We start from the raw sequence: 21,801 nt of genomic DNA on the forward strand, positions 1-21,801 counted from the left end.
GGGTGCGGGGTCCAAGGCTTCGGGGGCCGGGGCGGTGTCCCGGCATGCGGGTTGCATGGGACAGGGCTCGGGGCGGTGTCCCGGGGTTCGGGGCCCGATGCGGGATGCGACTGCCCCTCCGGCGCTATCTGGCGCGCGGGACGGAAGGCGGCTGCGCGGGGCAGGAACCTGGGGTGCGATGTGCGGGCTACGGGGCTCGGTGCAGGGTCGCGGGGTGCAGGACTCCGTGCGGGGTCCCAGGGTGCGGGGCTTGGTGCGGCGTCCCGGGGGGCAGGGAGCGATGCGGGGTCCTGGGGCGGAGCGCTGTCCGGCGCGCGGTGCTGAAGGCGGTGCGGCAGAGTCCCGGGGCGCAGGGCTCGGTGCGGGTCCCGGGGTGTGGGTCCCGGGGCGGAGCGCTGTCCGGCGCCCGGTGCTGAAGGCGGCGCGGGGCGGGGCGGGGCGGGGCGGGCGGGCGGGCAGGTGGCGGCGCCGTTGAGGCCCCCTGCACCCGCCCGACGCCGCCGTTACCGGTCCCCTTCCCATTGCCCTCACGCCCGCCGCCGGCTCCGCCGCTCCGCGCTACGCCATGGCCAGCACCTTCGCCCGCGCCCTCGCCTCCCGCCGCTCTGCCGGCCTCCTAGCCATGGTGGGCGCCGGCTCGCTCGCCGCTGGCTTCTTGCTCGCCCGGGACTCGGTCAGCGCGAACGACCGGCAGCGGCGGCGATACCCGCCCAGGTACCGGGCGCGGGCGGCGGGCGGGTACCGGCATTCGGGCGGGGGCGGAGATGCCCCCGAGCTCCGGTCGGGGCGGGGGTCCCGGGGCGGTGGGGCGGGCGCTGCTCCTCCGCAGCCGTGGACAGGGGCGGGGACGCCAAGGAACCGAGCCCACACTGGGCCCGGGCGGCGGCGGGGACTCGGTCGTGTTGGACGGCACCGGCGCCGCCGCGGGGGGATCTCCGAGCCCGGCTCACCCCCGCCAGCCGCTGCAGCGGGGCCGTGCGGTCGCCCTCCGGATGCACCGGGACTGGCTGCGGGAGTCAGCATCCCGCGGCCGGCGGGAGCCCCGGGGCTGCGGGGCCGGTGGCTGCGGGGGCCGGGCGGGCTGGGGGCGCCGCGGGGCCAGGGGCTGCGGGCACTGGGTCGGCCCGGTGGGCAGCACTACCGGCTGAGGAGACCCCCGGGCTCGTCCCGGCTGCCAGAGGGGCCAGGGAGGAATCGCCAGCGTTCTGGTGGGAACGGCACGGAGCCAAAGGACTCGTTGTCCCCTCTGTCCGAACCCCCGCAGCCCCACCCGCACGGGCCGGTGTTGGGCAGCGGCTCCCCTGCTGCACCGGCCCGTGCGGCAGTCCCTGGCCCGATCCCATCTGGCTGTTCCAGCCTTTCCACGCACCTCCAGCACAGGGACCGCTGCGTTGAAAAGCAGAGGTTTCCTGGCAGGGCCCCACTCCCCCACCTCGGGGCAGTTCTTAAAGGGAGAAATGGAGGGGCTGTGGGTGGCGAGCCAGCAGCCCCCGGCTTGGGATGGTGACGATCCCTGCCATGGGCCACCAGCGCTCCTGGGAGGGGGCACGGGGCGAGGTGGGCACGTGGATGGCCTGGCCTCGCTTAGGGATGCTTTTGGGGTAACGCTGGCTCTGCGAGAGCCGCTGGCCCCATTCACACAGCTCGCGCCTGATCCCTTAAGCCAGATGAGCGTCATGGTTGCCAAGTGGGTCTGGGGTGAGAGCTCCAGCACAGAAGGCCTTGTGTCACCCCCTTGGACTGCTCCTTGCCAAGGGTGGCACAGGGAGCCTGGCCGGACCCAAGAGGGCCACAGGCTTCAGCTGCGGGCAGGCGGAACCACGGCCCCTCTCCCCATCATGTGTTCTGGCGATGAGGAAGCGGGGCCTCGAGGTGGGAAGAGGACACAGGTCCTGCCCAGCACCTGCACTGCCCCCAGGAGAGGGGATGGCCAAGGCACGAGATGGGGCTGAGGCAGGAGCCGCCAGTGCCTCACGGGGACCAGGGAGGGGAGAGGGACGTGGCAGTCACCATCCAGTCCTTCCGCCCTGCACTGGCACTGGCTGCTCAGCCTGGCACAACTCAGAGGCAGGCCAGGAAAGCCAGGAGCGGGTTTTCCTCCGCATTCTGGTGCTGGCAGATACTGTGTGCAGTGAAGGAGCAGAGTGGGGAAGGAGGCAGCATGTTACTGCTCCAAACACATGCGGCTGCTGTGGTCCCTGCAGCAAATACAGTGCAGTCAGCAAGCAAAGCGGTGCTGCATTGCAGGCTGAGCACCCTGCTTGTGAGAAAGCTGTGTGCTGGCAGCCGGGGGCTCAGACTGGCTGAGTCTGGCCGCAAAGACAAGGGGATGGACACGGATCGAGTTGGAAGATTAGGAGGTGGTGTTTATTCACCTCCCAGGAAGGTGAATAAGCTTCTGAGCTTTCTAAATAACCGGAGGGCTGCAGACATCAGGTCTTCATTAAGTGAGGATGGTGAGGGGAAAACAATGGAACTTGTGGGACCTGCTGGCTGATGGAAGAAAGGCAGGCACTCTGCTCCTGCAGGCAAGGGAAAGACTGGGGAGATTTGGCCTGTCCCAACTGAACCTGGGCACATCGGTGTCCCTTTGCACACACAAAGCATCATCAGTGCCCTCTCTGTGGCTCAGGGCATGGGCCGAGCTGGCTATGCTGCACAGGCTCTGCTGGGGCAGGATCAGTGCCTGGGAAAACCAGCAGGTCAGGGCGTTGGTGCTGGGAATAAGAATGGGACTGGGTGAACAGCCAGGCTCCATCTGTGGGAAGGAGGCGACTGAGGGGAGTCTGGAGGAGGGGGGAGGGAGTGCTCGTTGGCAAGTGGGGTCCCACACAAGACTCAGTGCCACATTTGGGAGGTCACTGCTGGGGCTTCCTGCCAACATGTCACCACACAAAGCCCGAGCCCCCTCCTCGTTGTGTAAACAAGCTGCACGCTCCTCTGCCTGCAGCAACCTGCTGGCACACAGCTCCTCCTGCCCACTGCCACCACACAGCATCCATGCTACTTGCCCCACACTCACTCCACTCCAGCAGCCACGTGCAGCTGGAGCTGCCATCAGTGTGGGCACCCACAGAGCTGGTGGCACCAGGAAGAGCACTGGATTAGCGGTGATGAGCTGTGGGGAAATGCAGAGGGCTGCTGCTCCTGGAGAGGCTGCCCAAATGGTAGACGGAGAGATAATGCGCTTAGCAGGTGCCCTCCCAGTGAAGCGCGAGGGCAACAAGGGCAGTTGCTGCTGGCCACTGCACCCCGAGGTCACAGGCAGGATGGCAGCACTGAGTGTGGGTGGTAGCGAAGCACCCACGCTGAGTCGCGCTTCTGGCAGTTGTCCACCTTCCGCTGAATACTCTTCCAGCCTTTGCGGCTGGGAGCTGGCAGGGAGGCCACCTTGTCGCTCAGCCACATGGCAGCAAGAACCGAAGATGGTTCTGACAGGGTCATCCTTCAAAAAACAGCTTTGGGAAGAAAACCTGTGGGGCTCAGGCAGCCCTGGTAAGGCCAAGTGCAGTGTCACCTCCAAGCTGTGGTGGACACATGGACAGACAGTGCCTTCCTGCACCAGCCCCAGGCTACAGCTCAGGCTGCAGGGATGGGCAGTCTCCACTGCAGCATTGCTCCAGCTCTGCAGGGCACCACTTGGGAGCACAGGACTGAGCGCTCAGCACCTTCGTTCCTGCAAGGCCCTGCTGATCCTGGCACCGTCCAGCTTAGTTTAGGTGTTGTGGAAAGGCTGAAGAGAGATTCCCTGGAGTTGCTGGCTGTGATTCAGTGCTGTTCTGGGGGAGGGTGTGTTCGGACCAGGAGCTAAATCAGCACTGCACATCCTGCAGGCAGGGGCTGGAGTCTCCCAGGGGTTTGAAATCTCTGAACGCTTCAGTGATGGTTTGGACTGACCATGGCAGGCAGCAGGCTCAAGCCTACAACAATCTTCTGCTGGCTGGAAGCAAGCTTGGTTCCCTGAGCAACCTTTCTTGCTTTCTGGATTGCGTTTGCTGCTGCCAGGGTGGAAAGCAGAGCAGGCTGCAGTCCTGGCATGCCAGGAAGCGCTAGCCATGCTAGGAACCGGGGAGGAACTTGTCCAAGTGTCCCATTCTGGTCAGCAAATGCTTTTAACTGGAGTGTCTCTCCCTGGGGAGACATGGATCAATTGCCAGCTGGTGTCAGGGGCAGGAGCAGTGGGGGAGGCTGGTGCAGGCTGCGTCCCATGTACAACGAATCAGCCTCTGAACTGGAGCATCTTGACACAGCACGGGTAGGTGTGTGGGCTGGGGGAGCAGCCCTCAGCCTGCATGGCACAGATCGAGTTCCTGCCAGGAGCAAACACCTCCTTGCACTGGTCCAGGCTGAAGCCACCAGTGCCCTCCTGTGCAGAGCAGACAATGTAAGCCCTACCTCCCTTTCTTTCTGCAAAGCGCAGGAAGCCACAAGCAGTAGCCAAGCCGTAGGCGAAGCGCCAATGCACATTCTTTGGCCTGCAGACGCAGGGGAGGAGGCGGCAGCAGTGACAGCGCTTTGCATTGCAGCATGGGGGCCGGGTGCTAGCAGCCAGACCCAGCGCCTTTGATGGGCACTTAGCCCAGGAGCTGGACCCGAGTGCTGTGAGGGTGCCAGGACTCGCTACTGGGGGTGGTGGCTGGCTACTGCACTCACTGGCCCACACTAGCCCCAGCTCCTCTTCTCCCAAATGGACCCCTCCCCAGGGCAGCATCTCTCCCTCCTAGGAGAGGAGACAGGCATCCCCTGGGCTGCGAGACCCCCTCTGGTCACCAGCCAAGTCATCTGGGCTGACAAGGGCCAGTCCTGTGCCACTGACGCAAATGGAGGCACTATCTCCTGGCAGCAGGGATTTGGCCAAGGAGAGTACTGCCGGGGTCCTGCCCTGCCAATCCTCCCATGAGCCCACAACAAGCACAAAGCCTGGCTAAAGTGGGAATGAGGTCAGGAGACAGCCTCCCACTAAGCTGATTAGAGGAAAGCATCTCCTTAATACAATAAACCACGCCGGAGAAGTGCAGTTCCCACCGGCTGCAGATCAGGGTCAACCAATCTCCTGCCCCACAGCATCCAGGGGCAGTGGGATGGGGGGCAGGGGCCCAGAGACCAGGCACACCAGGGCCCCACAGGTCCTGCCTTCCCCAGTGCCGCATGGGCAGCCCCCCATGCTGGGCAGAAGGGGCAGTGGGAGCAGCCACCCTCCGCTGGGCTAGTGTCAGGGCAGCCCCACAGGGAGAAGCAAAGCGAGACCCCACAGCTCTGCGCAAGGCAACCCTGGCAGCTGTCTGTGCCCCAGCGTGGGGCTGTGGCTGATGTGGCTGCTGCTGCTCACCCAGCATGCTCTCCCAGGGCAGGGCCCTGGTACATGGCTGATAAGGAGGCACACCCTAACAACCAGTCCAGGTTTGCTCGTGGACTCTTGCCCTTCAGCAACGTCAGCTCTCATCTTGGGCCACTCTCTGCCCTCGCTGTGCAATGCCACCAAATCCTTTCCACTCCCACTGGCCTTCACTGGTGTGGATGAGCAGAGCATGCCAAACTCCCTCACTAGAGAGCCCCGTCCACATCTGCCGTCAGGGTCTCTGTGGGGCAAGGACACGAGTGCTGTGGTCCTCTGGCCCCAAAGGACACATCAGTCTCTCCTTCCACAGCGCTGAGTACCCTGACCTGCGGAAACACAACAACTGCATGGCCAGCAGCCTGACGCCAGCCATCTATGCCAGGCTCTGTGACAAAGCGACCCCAAATGGCTGGACCTTGGACCAGTGCATCCAGACAGGTGTTGACAACCCCGGCCACCCTTTCATCAAGACCGTGGGCATGGTAGCTGGTGATGAAGAGGCCTACGAGGTGAGTGGTGGCTGGAACCCTGCTCTAGGCTCTACAGGGTGCCTGCTGCAGCCAGAGGAGGTGTGGAACCTGCAGTGCATCCAGCAGGCTGGGATGTCACTGCCCACCTCCTCCTGCCCAGTCCTTGGCCAGCCCCAGCATGTCCCCTCACCATAAGAAGGATGTTGAGGCTCTGGAGTGTGTCCATAGAAGAGCAACAAAGCTGGTGAGGGGCTGGAGAACAAGTCTTACGAGGAGCGGCTGAGAGAGCTGGAGTTGTTTAGCCTGGAGAAGAGGAGGCTGAGGGGAGACCTTATTACTCTCTACAACTCCCTGAAAGGAGGTTGTGGAGAGGAGGGAGCTGGGCTCTTCTCCCCAGTGACAGAGGACAGGACAAGAGGGAATGGCCTGAAGCTCCATCAGGGGAGGTTCAGGTTGGATATCAGAAAAAAATTCTTCACAGTAAGAGTCATTGGGTACTGGAACAGCTGCCCAGGGAGGTGGTCGAGTCGCCTTCCCTGGAGGTGTTTAAGGAACGGGTGGATGAAGTGCTGAGGGACATGGTTTAGGGAGTGTTAGGAATGGTTGGACTCGATGATCCAATGGGTCTTTTCCAACCTTGTGATTCTGTGATTCTGTCCCTGTGGGACACAGGGCTTCTTCACAGCAGCGGTTCATAGAGCCCTGCAACCTCTTCCTCCTTGCCTCTGAGCCCCACTTGCCTGGGCAGCTCTGGCCCTGTGGATTGCCATTGCATTGCAGGATGCGCTGTAGCCCCCAGCCACCCACTGTGGCCCCACTGCCGCCACGGTCCCTATGCTGGCAGCAGGACTGCACCCAGCTCATGGCCAGGGCTTTGTGGGATGCTGGGTCTGCAGTGCTGCACATCATTCTACTTACTTCCAGGTGTTTGCTGACCTGTTTGACCCCGTGATTCAGGATCGGCACAACGGGTACAACCCCCGCACCATGAAGCACCCCACAGACCTGGATGCCAGCAAGGTGTGTAAGTCAGGCAGCAGTGCTGTGCACAGGGCCCTTCCCCATGCCCTGGGGAACAGGGTCCCTGCCAGCAGCAGCACTGCCTCATAACTGCCCCATGGCTTGTGTCTCTTCCAGATCAAGTTCGGGCAATTCGATGAGCGATATGTGCTCTCATCCCGCGTCCGGACTGGGCGCAGCATCCGCGGGCTGAGCTTGCCACCAGCCTGCAGCCGTGCTGAGCGGCGAGAGGTGGAGAAGGTAACAGTGGAGGCACTGAATGGCCTCACCGGAGATCTGGCAGGCCGGTACTACCGCCTCAGCGAGATGACGGAGAAGGAGCAACAGCAGCTCATTGACGTGAGTCGGTGCAGCTCCATACCAGCCACCCTGGCTGCCTGTAGAGCAGAACCCCTTCGCCAGCATCACCTCTCTGGGAGGCCATATCCTCCTTTTCTCAGCCCCACTGTCCTGTGAGACTAGGATTCCCTTTCCCAGAGAGGCCACCCTGCAAGTGCAGAAGATGCTCACAGCACTGCTCAGCCCTCCTGAGCCAGGGGAGGATGGATCCCACTGAACACAGCCCCAGCAGCTCATGGCTCCCTCTGGCTCTTGCCTCATGACCCTGCCCACGCCCAGGGGAAGGTGGGCTTGCAGCACATGGCCAGTGCCCCACCAGCCCCTGGTGCAGGAAGGGTTGGCCAGGAAGACAGGAGCAGCAGGCCAGCTGGCCCTGCCTGGAACAGCCATGGTGCATCCACTGCCTGCATGGCAGGCTGCGCCCAGTGAGACAGGGTGCCCTGGCACCAGTCGTGCAGCCCTGGCACCAGCCATGCAGCCCCGGCGAGCTCACACACTTTGCCTCCCTCCAGGACCACTTCCTCTTCGACAAACCCGTGTCCCCGCTCCTGACAGCAGCAGGAATGGCCCGGGACTGGCCCGACGCCCGAGGGATCTGGTGAGGACCTGCCCCAGCACCAGGCAGTGCAGAAAGATGGGCGACGCTGCTATTCTGTTTGAATGCCTCAGTGCTGCCTGCCGTGCTCCCCATGCTTGCCACATCGTGGACCCGAGTGCATGCAGCACCCATGCCTCTGGGCTGCTCTCGCCTCGGGCACTGTGGCCACACAGATCTGGGCTCTCCCTTCTCACACCTGACCTGGGAGGCCCTTGTGTGCTGCAGCCAGGAGCAAGGTGCTCCATACAGCAGCCACAGCACCCTCCTGAGAAGCGAGACTTCAGAGGTAGCCCCTGCTGTCGATCCTGCCCACTCTCCATCCTGCAGCACCTTGTGGTCTAGGCTGCCAAAACCCTGTAATTACCTTCAGGCAATCCCCAGTGCTCTTCCTGGCTCTCTGCACACTCTGCCTGCCCCAAAATTTATCCTGCCCACAATGGCATCTTACTGCTCCTCCCAGCATCGCTGTGCAGCCATGCAACAGCCCACACACCATCCCACGCACCTGTACAGTGACAGCCGGCACATGCAGTCGCCTGCACCGCCCTCACTAGCACAGCGCCTTTATAGCAGCCTCATGGAGAACACCTCCACAGTGCACATGGTCCCCAGCTCCAGCTTCCTTCTAACCCTTCTAATGTTCCCCTCATGCACAAAAGCCCCCTCCTTCAGCATGGTGCAGGAGCCATGCTCCTGTCCCGGTCCAGGCAGGGTTGCCACCACGCTGGCACCGTGCTGATCCTCCCCAGCAGTGCTTGCCTGCATCCATGGCACAGGAGCCAGCACCCATCACCTGCAGCAGCACATGTGGATGAACCCTGGCCCATTTCCAGGAGCATCTCCTGGCCAGCTGCCTTGCTGCTGTGCTGTGCTCTGGCGATGCACTCCCAGCCACGGGCGCTGGCAGAGCACTGGTACCATGGTCACAGGGGCAGAGGCGGCACAGCTGGGGCTGGCATGGGTGGCTGGGAGGGCACAAGGGCTCTGCCAGCCACCAGCGCAGCTGAACACTGCCCTGTGCCTAGGCACAACAACGAGAAGACTTTCTTGATCTGGATCAACGAGGAGGACCACACACGCATCATCTCAATGGAGAAGGGAGGCAACATGAAGCGTGTCTTTGAGCGGTTCTGTCGGGGCCTGAAGGAGGTGAGCACGCCCAGCCCACTCTGTGCCAGCCCCTTGGACAGGCAGAGAGAGGCATGCAGAGCTGCTGTGGGGTTGGGCAGCACCTGAGGGGCAGCATGCTGTGCCGAGGGCTGAGCACCTCATGGCTGGGAGCTGAACTGCTCCTTATGCCTCCAATACAGGTGGAGCGGCTAATCCAGGAGCGAGGCTGGGAGTTCATGTGGAACGAGCGGCTGGGTTACATCCTGACCTGCCCCTCCAACCTGGGCACCGGGCTGCGAGCGGGCGTCCACATCAAGCTGCCATTGCTCAGCAAGGTATTACCATGGCCAGTTTTGTGGGATTATGCACAGGCTGACAGGGTCCTGTGAGTGGCAGGAGGGCTGCCGCGGGGAGCAGTCAGCTGCAGAGCCCCGACTCCCTTGCTGATGGTCCCCCTGAGCACTGACACCTTCTCTGGGCACCAGGATAGCCGCTTCCCTAAGATCCTGGAGAACCTCCGGCTACAGAAGCGTGGGACAGGTGGTGTGGACACCGCAGCTACTGGCAGCATCTTTGACATCTCCAACCTGGACCGTCTGGGGAAGTCAGAGGTGGGTTCCGGGCAGAGCTGCTTTTGGGGAGGGAGGTTCTGGAGTGTGTGAGGATGACAGGGTCTGTGGCACCCAAACAATTCAGGGCTGTGTGCTGGGACCAACATAAAGGGACTGGGGGTGCAACGCCTGTCCCGCACAGTGCAGTGGGGCCAGCCAGGAGCCTCGCTGGCGCGGCTCCCGGGACAGCGTATGCTCCTGGTGCAGGTGGAGCTGGTGCAGCTGGTGATAGACGGTGTGAACTACCTGATCGACTGCGAACGGAGGCTGGAGAGGGGCCAGGACATCCGCATCCCCTCCCCGGTGCCCCAGTTCCGGCACTGAGCTGGACCATGGCAGCACCAGCCCTGCGGGACCCAGCTTCCCCCGTAGCTTACATGTTCTCTGTGCCCAGCATGTCGCTGTGTCCTGTAACCCGCAACGCGCCAGGCCAGACCCCATAAACCTGCGCTGTTTTAGCCATGGCTCAGTCTCCTCCTTATGCCGGCGCTTGCCGCCCCACTCCTCTCCCCTGTGCCCCCGCAGAGGCGCCCACCTCTGGGCACCTCCCAGCTCGGGCTGCCCTGGGCTGGAGGTCGCAAGAGACTGCGTGTGGGCAGCCCCGGGGGTGCGGGACCTGCTGGAGCCGTCGGGGCCAGGGGCCACGGGCAGGAAGGGAGCGGAGGGGGTGGCTTGTGCCCATCCCGGAGAGCAGGGGGGCAGGGAAGGGAGCGGAGCCCGGAGGAGCCAGGTCGGGCTCTGGCCCCGCTCCTGCCTGCGGGACAGAGCCCCTCCCGCCCGGAGCGCAGAGCGGGAGGGGGTCGGCTCCCCGCTGCTGCCCCCGGGACGGGAAAGAACGAGACGGGGCAGAACGGGACGGCACAGGGAAGAAGGGGATCAGGAGGGACGGAATGAGGGGGGCGGGATGGGACGAGGCGGAACGAGACGGGGCAGAACGGGGTGAGACGGGGGCAGCACCCGGGCAGTACCGGGGGCTCCGGTGCCGAGCAGGCGGCAGCGCCCCCTGGCGCCCCCGGTCCGAGCTGGCCGCGCCCGTTAACCGTGCGGCTCCCGGGCCTGTCCCGGCGCCGGTCCCGCAGCGGTGGCAGCCCCGGCAGCTCCGGTCACCGGCGCCTCCCCGTTCTCCGTGGCGGGGACGGGCGCTGCCACCCTGCTCCGCGGACCCTGGTGCCAGGGGGAGCCGAGGCTTCTCCAGGAACAGCGGCCACAGCGCTCGGTGATACCTAAAGTACTGGAAAGGCTGTGAAGTGGCCGCCATGGAAAGCTGGGCGGATCAGCTACCCGCAGGAGAAGGAATTTCCACAAAGCTTAAGCCCTGGTGCTTCAACCCTGCTGCACTGATTGGTTCTCACTGTCCCTGCACACCCCACCCTGGGCACAGACTGTCTGGGCTGCCAGCACACAGCACCGTGTCCGGGCAGAGATTGGGTCTGATCCACTCCATCGCCAGCGCTCGGCCTCCCCCCTGCCCAGAGGGAGCCTGGGCACCATGGAGGGAGCCTGGGCATCGCAGCCAAGGCTGCTGCGTGGCAGACGTTCCCGCACGCCACTGCCGTCAGGCTGCCTGCAAGGATGCTGTGCGGGAACCAGGATGTGGACTAGAGGAGGAAAGGCCACTGGCCCTTACTGACCTCGATGCAGCTGTACAGGCATTTCTCTGAGGTGACAATGAAACAGTGTAGCTGCTGATGACTTTAAACTGGAAAGGGGAAGACCTAGATTAAACACTAGGAAGAAATTCTTCACGATGAAGGTGAGGTGGCACTGGCACAAGTTTCCAAGAGAAGCTGTGGCTGCCCCTCCCTGGAGGTGTTCCAGGCTAGGCTGGATGGGGCTTGGAACCCCCTGATGCAGTGGGAAGTGTCCCTGCCCATGGCAGGGGGTGGGACTGGATTGGCTTTTAGGTCCCTTCCAACCCAGACCATTCCACCATTCTCTGCAGTGGTACCAACAGCAAAGGCTGCAGAAGCAAAGACTGGGAGAGTATTTTGGAAGTGGACACTACCACATCCTGCAAACACTCCTGCTCCTGTTTGCCAAATTACTGGATGCAGGAGAATAACCCTGACGCCTCAGTGTGAGACCTGAGCACCTGAGCAGAGAATGGGCACAGCTGCAAAAATCCTTCAGGCTGGGGTGACTCACCGCCCTGCACCAACCCGAGCAGAGACGTGGGAGGGGGGATTTTATTTTGTCCCTTTCACTCCAGAGGGAAATCTGCTGCTGGCCAACTGCAGGAGCTCAGCTACCCAGAAGGCCCCAAATGGCTCAGCTATTGCCCAAAGCCCTGCTTCTTAATGAGGAAATAGTGAGGTGGCTCATCCCCACGCTCCTGGGAGCTATTTGCTGGCCCTTCTCCTGCATGGCCAAGTTCTTGCACCTCTGCTCCTGTCCTTGGGGAACAATGTAGGGATGGGCAGTGGGGTGGAAAGCGCTGCCCACTCACTGCCAGCCCAAGCAGACAGGCAGCTGGGTACCGAGGAATCGAGACTGCTCTGCTGAGGATCGCTTGTTTCAGGTCCCAGGGGCAATCCCTCCAGCAGAAGGACAAAACCCGCTTGGAATGAACGGCCTCAACAAGGGGAAGCAGCTTCCCTGGGGAGCATCCTCTGTCTCTGCCAGCACCCTCTGTGCTACAAACTGGAGAGGAAGGGTAGCTGGGTGCAGCTGGGTGCAGCCTGCCTGTGCCAGACGTGCTCAGTGTAGCCTTACCTGCGGATCCATGGTTGGGCTGCTTCTCCTTCCCACTGCCACACACAGAGGTTCTGGCCCAGCAATCGGATCAAGGTGACCTCCCAGTTTGGAACAGGAGGAGCAGAGGGAGCCCTGATCTTCCCACCTGATTTGGACCAGTATGGAGGAACCTGGGCAGGCAGTGCTGCCGAGGGAGTGGTGCTGGCACTGCAGGCACTCCCTGCTGTCCTTGGCATGCCCAGGCCTGGCCCAGGCACCCCAGAGGGTGGGCAGGGGCTCAGCTGCACCTGGTGACAGATCTGCAGCAGGATTCATCCATGCAGCTGATTCCCAGGAACTGGCCAGTGATGGCCGCATCCCCATGGGCAGCCTCATCTCCCTGGGGTCTTTGCTTTCATGTCAGCCAGGAGCTTCCCAGAGCTCCCATTCTGTGTCCCCACACCCCAGTGCCTGCATTGGGGTGCCCTGGGTCTGTCTGTCCCAGTACTCTTAATGTTACATTGCTGAATCCAAAGTTGGGAATTCCTGATTCTTCTGGCCGTAACTGGGCCATGAACAAATCACTAACAGACCGAATCATGTATGCAGACCTCGTGTAGTGGTACTGTGAGCACTGGCCTGTGTGGATCTGCTGGGACACCAGGCAGCTCTCCCCTTCCACACCAGCAGCTCAGCTCCCCCAGCTCCAGCCTTGCACGCCCACTGTGGCAGGGCTCTGGTGAGCATCTCCAACAGGGGGTGTCCTAGGTCTCTGGGTGCAGGAGTGAATACAATGATGCTCTGCCAAGACGGATGAAGGTGGTTGTGAGCTCCATAACCTGTGCTGGTCCATTACCTGCAAGAGCTGCTCTTGCATCTCCTTCCATTCCTGTAACTGCTGGGTCATGCCACAGGTCCTTTCCCATTTGCTGCTTGTGCACAGTGTCCCTATGTTTCCCAGACCACCACGAGTTCATCAGATATTTCCTCCTTGATTCTTCTTTTCTTCACCTTCCTGAACTTTTGCTAGCCTGCTCTGGTTTTGGATCCTTTAGTAGCATTTTCTCTTAGACAAAGAAAACCCATGCGATTATTTTGTGTCTGTAACAGCGAAGATCTGGGGTTTTTTAGCCCTGCAGTTTAAGTTGCCACCTCTAGAGTCTTCCCGCACCCCTGAGGGTGTTTTGGGAGCTGTAATTCCTCCTGTGCTTTTGAAGAAAGCATATTATAGCACAGGATTTGGAACTCATAGATGGTGAGCGTCCCCACAAGCGAGATCGTTAGCAGCAGGCAGATTTGTACAGCTCTGAAGCTGTGTTCCTCGTAGGGGAACAGCGGAGAACCACGGCGCTACCAGGGTGTGGTGGCAGGGACGTGGCAATGGGGTTTGCCTGCTCTGAGCCGGAGCTGGATGGGGCTTGGAGCCCTTGATGCGGCGGGAGGTGTCCCGGCCCGTAGCAGCGGGTGGGACTGGGTGGGCTTTGAGGTCACTTCCAGCCCAACCCACCCCATGCTTCTGCGATTACGTGGGACAGACCCGCTCCCGGGTGCGGCTCGGAGCGCACCGCTGCAGCCCGGGCGTACATTACTCTCCCCACGCGCGGCGGGCCTGACACCACCCCCGCGCCCCGCCGCGACCCCGTGCTCCGGAGGGCGGGGTCACCGCGTTTGACCACGCCTCTCATGCGACCATGGGTCTTTGTGGCCCCGCCCCTCATAAGACCACGCCCCTCCTATTACCATAGGCTGGTATGACCACGCCTCCTTCCATGACCACGTGATCATATGACCACGCCCCCTGTACGACAACGGTCTTGTATTGTCCCGCCCCTTCTGGTGGCCACGCCCCCCACCGCGCGCCTGCAGCCCATTGGCCGATCCTGGCGTGACGCACGGCGCGGCGCCCAATCAGAAGCTGCCACACGGCGGATCCGGCTTCGGGGGCGGAACTTCCGGCCAGCGGCCCCCGGCGCCTGATCATCTGCCGCTACCGAGGAGGGATTCCGCGCCGTCCGCCATGTCCGCCCCCCAGCCCCGGCCGCTGCCCGCCGCGCTGCTGCTCCCACTCCTCGCCCTCGCCGCGCGCGCCTCCGACGTGGTGGAGCTCAGCGATGCCGACTTCGAGAGCGGCCTGGCCGAGCGCCCGGGGCTGGTGCTCGTGGAGTTCTTTGCGCCATGGTGAGGGCGGTGGGGCTGGGCCGGGAAGCGGCGGGGCTGGGGCTGAAGCAGGAGGAAGAGCGGTGGGACCCGGGCCGAGGCGGGGGCAAGGGGAGTGGTGGGGCCGGAGCTGAGGGGGTGGGGAGCAGCGGGGCCGACCAAGTGCGAGGGGAGAGCAACGGAGCTGGGGGCTGAGGAGAACAGCGGGGCCGGGACCAGGGGAGCGGCAGAGCTGGAGGGAGTGCCGGGTCCGGCTTGACCCCACCCTGTCCCCTCAGGTGTGGGCATTGCAAGCGGCTCGCGCCGGAGTACGAGGCAGCGGCGACCAGGCTGAAGGGGATCGTGCCGCTGGTGAAGGTGAGGCTGCACTGCTGGGGGCTCATGTCAGATCAAGGCCTCACTGTGGGTGCCTGCCCACAGCGCATTACGCTGCTTCCTGGCTCCCTTGAGCTCTGACGGACTCCATCACTCGAACACCAAGGAGTGATCTGGAAGCTGAAACCCAGCAGGTGACTGGTCAGGGGTGTGTGGAGCGCAGCAAGGCTCGCCCAAACCAGAGGAGAAGGCAGCCTTTGAGCTGCGTAACCCAGTCTGAGCTTTAGCATATCATTGTGTTTCATGGCGTTGTCCCTTGGTGTAGAAAGTAAGCATTGTAGTCCAAAACCTTGCTTTTCTGACAGATAACACGTGTGGTTTTCTCAAATCAAGGCCTTCCTCTTCTTTTTTGGGAAGTGGCCTGGGCTCCACAGCCTCCTTGTCAGCTGAGGTCAGCCTGTGTTCTTCAGGCATTGTAGGCACTTAAAGGCTGCTGAGGTGCTGAAAACAGTTCATTCCTGTTAAGCCTGTCATTTGTTACAAGAACCTTCCCTTGTATTTCTTCCTGTGTAGTCTGCCCAAGCTTAGAACTACTTAGTCTTCCCAGTATTTCTTCAAATTATTTTCCTAGGCTGGTCATTACAACTGTGCTACCTCCTTCCGCAGCTTTCAGTCTAGTAGCTGTTTTGCAGATCCTTGCACTTTGTGTGAAAGGAATCCCACCTTGGCTGGGGACATGGGAGAGCTTTCAGACCATCTAGAGTTTATCTTTGCATGTGATTATGTAGCCAACAGCAAAGCCACTCTTGTGCAGGGTCACTGAGCAGTGATGGTTCTCTTCCCCTAGGTTGACTGTACGGCAAATTCAAACACCTGTATCAAATATGGAGTCAGTGGATATCCCACCCTAAAGATTTTCCGGGACGGAGAAGAGGCAGGAACCTATGACGGGCCTAGGACAGCAGGTAAAAGCTTGTCCAAGCTGCCAAAATGGTGCCAGGAGGCAGGCCCATGTGTTAGTTGTGTCAAGAATGTGGCATGTGTTGAAGGATACAAAGAAGACTCACCCACACGCCCTGCCCTTGGCCTTTCCAGAAGTCTGTGTTGAGCCCTGAATGTTCTGTGTCCCTTAAAGCTCTTCTAAAAGTGAAGGCTTCTGTGTTATCTTTAGCTTCCAGTGCCCTGATGGGCAGTATCTGGAAAAGACTAGAAAGTTCCTGTGTAAGGCTGGTGATGTCACTTCTTCAGTTCACATCGTGGTTTTGTATGGCAGATGCGTGTTCTGCAGGAATGGCTCTTGCTTTAGGATGCTTGGAGAACATCTTGTAAAACTTTGTACCAATCCCTTTGAACGTTTAACTTTTCCTTTAAGATGGGATTGTCAGTCATCTGAAGAAACAGGCAGGACCAGCTTCGGTGGCTCTCAGTTCAGTGGCTGATTTCGAGAAATTCATCGGTGATAAGGACGCTTCTGTAGTAGGTGAGTAGATTCAGTGCAGCATGGAGGTGAGCGCTTCTGGGGAACGCTCTGAAAGGATAATTGTCAGGATTGCCAGCTGTGTTGAGGGAAATTGCAGCTGGACGTGAGCAAAAAGGCTTTTGCTAATGAGAATGATAAAGCACTGGAACGTGTGCCCAGAGGGGTTTCGAAACATGCACATTTTCAAACATTGTTGGACAGAGCTCTGGGCAACTTGATCTGATTTGGACACTGGCCTTGATTTGTCCATGAGGTTGGACTCAATGACCCCTTGGGTTTTCCTCCAGTGTTTTTTTCTTTCTCTGCTCCTGTGATCCTCTGGCTGCCTGTCGGAACTCCTGGCGCTGCAGAATGTCTTTTTGAAGACTTGTAGCCAGCAGCAGGGAGCTTTGGGGCAACAGGAAGTTCATTTTGGTGCTGTTTTGTGCCCCAAATTGGCCGTCAGCGTCATGCGATTCAGTAGTAGTTTACAGGAGGCTGCAGCAGCTCTGCTTTGTGTACATCAGGTGCTGTTGTGCAGGTGCAGGTAGGTGAGTATCAGCCAGCATTCCCAGAACAATTTAAGTATCATTGGCAGTTATTATCACTCATAGTGTTACATGGTTCTGCATGGATATCTTAACCCTCGGAGCACAGCTGCCTTTGGCTGAACCACTAAGCTGGGCTGACTGTTGAGTAACTTTCTGGCAGTGGAAGGGAGGGAATGTAGAAAGGTTCCAATAAAAATGGGAGAGAAGCTGTCAGTGATGAAGACCTGGAGGTGCATTGGAAGACTTGAACCAGAAGCAACTTCCAGTGTGCTGTAGAGACAAATGCTTCAGGCTGTGCGGTGGCTCTTCTGGGTCGGTCCGGGGTCACCGTCTGTCTTTCTGCTGCAGGCTTCTTCGGAGACACCTCTGGTGATGCTTACTTGGAATTCATGAAAGCTGCCAACAACCTACGGGATAACTACCGCTTTGCGCACACCAGTGAGGAGCAGCTGGTGCAGAAGTATGAGGAAGATGGAGAGTAAGTTAACACAAGGGTTTCTTGTTATTGAGGCATCTGGGACAAATTAATGGATTCCAGTTGTTAAGTGGATTCACTTTCTGACCACGGCATAAGGTCATGTCCCTTCCCTAGCCACCAGTGCTGTATTTTTTCAGTCTCTTCTGAATTGAGATGAAGGTACAAACATTTGCAGGCTCTGGAGGGCTGGTGTTTGCCTCTGGGTGAGAGGTAGTTCAGCAGAGGGGTTTTGCTTCCCCATCGCTTGTTACGGTGGCGACTTTGTTTCCTGTTGTGGCCTCTCTGAACAATGGGACAGGTCTGAGGGGTGGGCCTGAGGCAGGGCCTGGACTCTAGGCAGTCAGGTTGAACCTGTGTACAGTGAGTGGGGATGGTCGCTGGAGACCGGCTCCTTGCCTTGTCCAGCTGCTGCCCTAGGAAGCACTGGGATAATTCCAGCTAATTCACAATACCTGCTTCACCTCAGGGGTGTAGTCTTGTTCCGTCCTCCACGCCTGGCAAACAAGTTTGAGGACAGCTCCGTCAAGTACACAGAAGACAAAATCACCAGTGGGAAGATCAAGAAATTTATCCAGGAGAACATGTGAGTTCCTTACTAATTGGTGGCACCCATCATTCCTGATGGGAACAGGGGTGTGCTGCATCCAGCCCGCTACTGGCAATGGTGGGCTCTGGGCAGTGAAAGTGAAGCCGCTCACATCTGTCTCGTCAATAGCTTTGGCATCTGCCCACACATGACAGAAGACAATAAGGATCTGATCCAGGGGAAGGACTTGCTGGTGGCCTACTATGATGTGGACTATGAGAAGAATGCAAAGGGCTCTAACTACTGGCGCAACAGGTAATCGGTGATGGGGGCTTACCAGCTTCTCTCGCTTGTTCCCTGCATCGGTGCCGTTTATAAAGTTCTTCCTTTTGTTCCTATTATTCTCTCCCAGAAAGCTTCCAGCAGAGTTTCTAATCAGAACTATTGGGGTGACTGCTGCCCACAGAGCCCAAAGCCTGTGTGTCCTTTGAAACCCCGCCTGCTTACTTTTGGATCCCTAGTCTTTAGCCCTTCCTCACTGGTGGTGTGTAGGATTCTACCCTTTGTATTCCCCAGTGCCTGAGACCCTGGTGGTCATGAAAGCACACCATGTTCACACAGGCCTTGTGCCTCCCGGCACCTTTTCTGTTGGACCATTTTATGCTGTTGAATTTCCTGTCCAACGTCAACCTGGGAATATTCTGTCATGTGGGAGATGTTCCAAAGAGTTATCCTTTGTTTTTTGTGGTTTGTCTTTTTTTTTTTTTTTTCCTCTCAGAGTTATGATGATTGCAAAGAAGTTCTTAGATGCTGGCCATAAACTGTCTTTTGCTGTTGCAAGTCGGAAAACCTTTAGCCATGAGCTTTCAGAGTTTGGTCTTGACAGCAGTGTGGGTGAGGCGCCTGTTGTTGCCATCAGAACAGCTAAAGGCGAGAAATACGTCATGCAGGAAGAATTCTCGTAAGTTTTTGAACTCAGCAGTATTTTCTCTCTTGATGGACTTTGGTCTGGCAGTCTGTGAGCAGGATGTACTTCCTTGGCTTGAAGGAAATGAGAGAGTTGGAAGAAATGGTTCCAGCTGGATCAAAATGGCTCCTACTTGGGTGTTTTCCTGCCCTCTAGAGATCTTGCAGCCCCCCTTGGTACAGAGTAGAGAGTTTAATCCAAGTGGTGTAAGTGCCTGGTTAGGAACTAAGATGCATTAAAGGGCAGAGGCAATAATTGTCCCTCTCTTCTTGAGAAAAGAAACCAAAGGGTGTTGAAAGGCCTAAAACTTGGAATGAGTGTGCATCCAGCTCTTAAGGGTATCTTTGCATTTGTTCCGGGATTCTGAGCTAGCCCCAGCCTGGTGCTTGGAGAGGTGCAGGTGGCATCTGTTCTGTGGGTGGAAGGAGCTTAAATCAACCTTGAAAGTCTTATCCTGTGCGTGCGATGATGGCTGTAAAGTGTCGCTTCACTTTTAGCCGTGATGGAAAGGCTCTGGAGAGATTCCTGCAAGATTATTTCGATGGAAACTTGAAAAAGTACCTGAAATCGGAGCCTGTCCCTGAAAGCAACGATGGCCCCGTGAAGGTGAGTGCTGCATCAAGCACAGGAGCAGCTCCTACTAGTGGATGAAGGAGGCTGTTCATCATCAGCTCCTCATCCTGTGTCAGTGTCCCATGCTGCAAATGCCACATTGTGCCATCCTGAGAAGCTTCTTATGGTAGATGGAAAAAGAGTTCATTCTCTTGCATTGCACTTTTCTGAGCCAACAGAGAACTGCAATTTGCAGGTTTGACTCTGTTTTGTTGTCTCAGTGTAGTGACACACTGGCAGCATGCTCTGCAAGTACAGGATCATCCTGATTTTGCAAGGATTGTGCACAGACCTGCCTTGTGGAACCACTCTCAAGCTGGTCAACACTGTGCTATTTCTAAGGATCTTTACTGTGGGAGGGCTGGGTATTCCCTGGAAGCCATGGTGGTGTCACAGCCTCCTTCTTACTGAGTCTAAGAGGTGTGTTCAAACATTGCCAGGTGGTGGTTGCTGAGAACTTTGATGAAATCGTTAATGCAGAAGACAAAGATGTCCTGATAGAGTTTTATGCGCCCTGGTGTGGCCATTGCAAGAATCTGGAGCCCAAATACAAAGAATTGGGGGAGAAGGTAGGTCTGGGTCTGGGTTGCCAATGCAAACTACAGTTTTACAGCACTAAACAATCCTGCAAATTTTGCCTCTTCAGCCTCTGTGGTAACAAGGCACAGTTGTGCCTCTCTGAGCGCTGTGAGTTTTGGCATCCCCTCCAAATGCAGAATTCCATCCCCAAGCTCTGCAGCGAGTAGCACCCACACTAAGGGGTTTTGCTTGCTCCCTTTACTGTGGCAGATAAAATATTCCCTGATTCAGTGGCTGGCCTCAACTGGTGAAGTCCCTTTTTGGGTCCTTTTCCTCTGCTTGATGTAGTCTTCCATCTGGTGAAGGATGATGCTGCCCTGAACGCTTTGAGTGGAGTAAATAAATCTGCTACCAGGCACCCTCCTTTCTCAGCGCTGCGTATCCTGGCAGCCCAGTTTCCAAGACTGAAGGCAGGCAGTTGCTCTTGTTGGTCTACAGGACCAGTTCAGCAGCTCCCACTGGGAGATGTGTGCTGTTTGGAGGGACTTTGTTCCCGGTGCCCCTGTCAGGGCAGAGAAAACCGCTTGGAAGATATTTGTTCCCTTTTTAGCACAGTAAGATTGTGTTGATCAGTGAGTTTCTGGTGTTAACTACTGTGAGCTGGTTACTAACAAGCTCTTTCTACCAACAGCTCAGTAAAGACCCCAGTATAGTCATTGCCAAAATGGATGCTACAGCCAATGACGTGCCTTCCCCATATGAAGTCCGAGGGTAGGTGTTTCTGTCCTTATGCTGCTGAGTCAGTCATGAGTTCAGGCTCCTGTCTGGGACAGCTGCCACAGCCGTGGACCCGAAGGAGTCTCCTGGGGACAGTGGGTGGGGGTGGTTGGCATGGTATGGGTAGGTGTTCGCTTAGAGTGAGAAAATCAAGAGTGAGCACAAGAGACGCTCATCTGCCTTGTGTCTGTGGGATTCCGGTGTCCTGTCTGTGCCCAGAGGCCTGTCCTGCTGAGCCCTTCTTCTGGTTTTGAATCTGCTGTGATTGGGTTCTCAGCAGGGTAGAAACGATGCTGGCTCGCTTTTCCAAAAACAGTCCAGGTAGCAACTGGTGCCAGCCGAGTTCAGCCAGTGCCATGGATGAGGCCGGGCCTCTGGAGGCCACACCTGCTGGCATAAGAGCTGCTGAAGCTGTTGCTGTGTTAGGGGAGTGCCAGGCATGAGTCTCTTTGGGGAGGGCTGGCCTCTGCTTTGGAAGAAAATAGAGCACATTAGGAGCTTGTGTGTCTCTTCTCTCCCCAGCTTCCCCACCATCTATTTTGCTCCAGCTGGCAAGAAGCAGAGTCCAAAGAAGTATGAGGTGAGTCTTTTGTTGCTTTGTAAAGGAGTGAAGTAGCACCCATGTGTGCACATAATTCTGACTCTTTCTGGAGCTGCGGTGGCTCTCAGTCCTGTTGCCCTGGGAACACCCCCGCTGGTACCTGCTGGGAATATTCCGCTCGCAGTTGCTCTGGTCTCCTGCCTGGCATATGCACGCCACTCGGTGCAGGGGAAGCCTGCAGTGAATACAGCCACTGCCTCACTGTCTTGTGCTTTCTGCAGGGTGGCAGGGAAGTGAGTGACTTCATCAGCTACTTGAAGCGGGAGGCAACCAACACTCCCGTGCTCCAGGAGGAAGACAAAGCCAAGAAATCCAAGAAGAAGGTGAAGGAGGATTTGTAAAGCACTCACTCGCCATCCTTTTGGGATGAGCTCTGTGTGAATTGGGGAAGCACTGGGCAGTCTGGGGCCAGTTGTGGTTGTGGAGAGCCAATGACCGTGTGGGCTGCAGGGACCCAGCTGCTGTATCTTGTTCTGTTTCATTTCTTACCGTCTCTTAGCTGCACTGCTGTGGGGCTCCCAGACTGGTTTGTTTTGTGGCTTGGGAGGGGGCGGGGGGTAAGGTTGTTTTCTAATTTTTTTTTGTACATTTGGAGAAGTGACACAATAAAATGACCCCTTAAGACCAGGAGTCCCTATCCTGTGGAAACCTGTCAAGCCTAACACCAGGATCCTGCTGCT

The 21,801-nt window shown here is 58.5% G+C and overlaps 2 protein-coding genes across 2 annotated transcripts; both read left to right on the forward strand.

Moving 5' to 3' along the window:
• The first annotated feature begins 448 nt into the window (after positions 1 to 448).
• On the forward strand, positions 449 to 9,944 carry CKMT1A (creatine kinase, mitochondrial 1A). Its single transcript, XM_054078188.1, has 9 exons — positions 449 to 714; positions 5,649 to 5,847; positions 6,733 to 6,828; positions 6,946 to 7,167; positions 7,680 to 7,765; positions 8,791 to 8,914; positions 9,076 to 9,210; positions 9,361 to 9,486; positions 9,694 to 9,944. Exons 1-9 carry the CDS (start codon positions 566 to 568, stop codon positions 9,808 to 9,810), a joined length of 1,254 nt encoding a protein of 417 aa, XP_053934163.1. The 5' UTR covers positions 449 to 565; the 3' UTR covers positions 9,811 to 9,944.
• Positions 9,945 to 14,006: 4,062 nt separating this feature from the next.
• On the forward strand, positions 14,007 to 21,748 carry PDIA3 (protein disulfide isomerase family A member 3). The gene is made up of 13 exons (XM_054077902.1): positions 14,007 to 14,337; positions 14,595 to 14,673; positions 15,479 to 15,596; positions 16,004 to 16,111; positions 16,990 to 17,119; positions 17,586 to 17,702; positions 17,835 to 17,960; positions 18,424 to 18,606; positions 19,110 to 19,218; positions 19,665 to 19,793; positions 20,435 to 20,514; positions 21,043 to 21,100; positions 21,343 to 21,748. The coding sequence occupies exons 1-13, from the start codon at positions 14,177 to 14,179 to the stop codon at positions 21,460 to 21,462; spliced, it is 1,518 nt and encodes a 505-aa protein (XP_053933877.1). The 5' UTR covers positions 14,007 to 14,176; the 3' UTR covers positions 21,463 to 21,748.
• Positions 21,749 to 21,801: the final 53 nt, after the last annotated feature.

The sequence above is a fragment of the Cuculus canorus genome, chromosome 12 (genome assembly GCF_017976375.1).
Source record: "Cuculus canorus isolate bCucCan1 chromosome 12, bCucCan1.pri, whole genome shotgun sequence".
In the NCBI taxonomy this organism is placed as follows: Eukaryota; Metazoa; Chordata; class Aves; order Cuculiformes; family Cuculidae; genus Cuculus; species Cuculus canorus.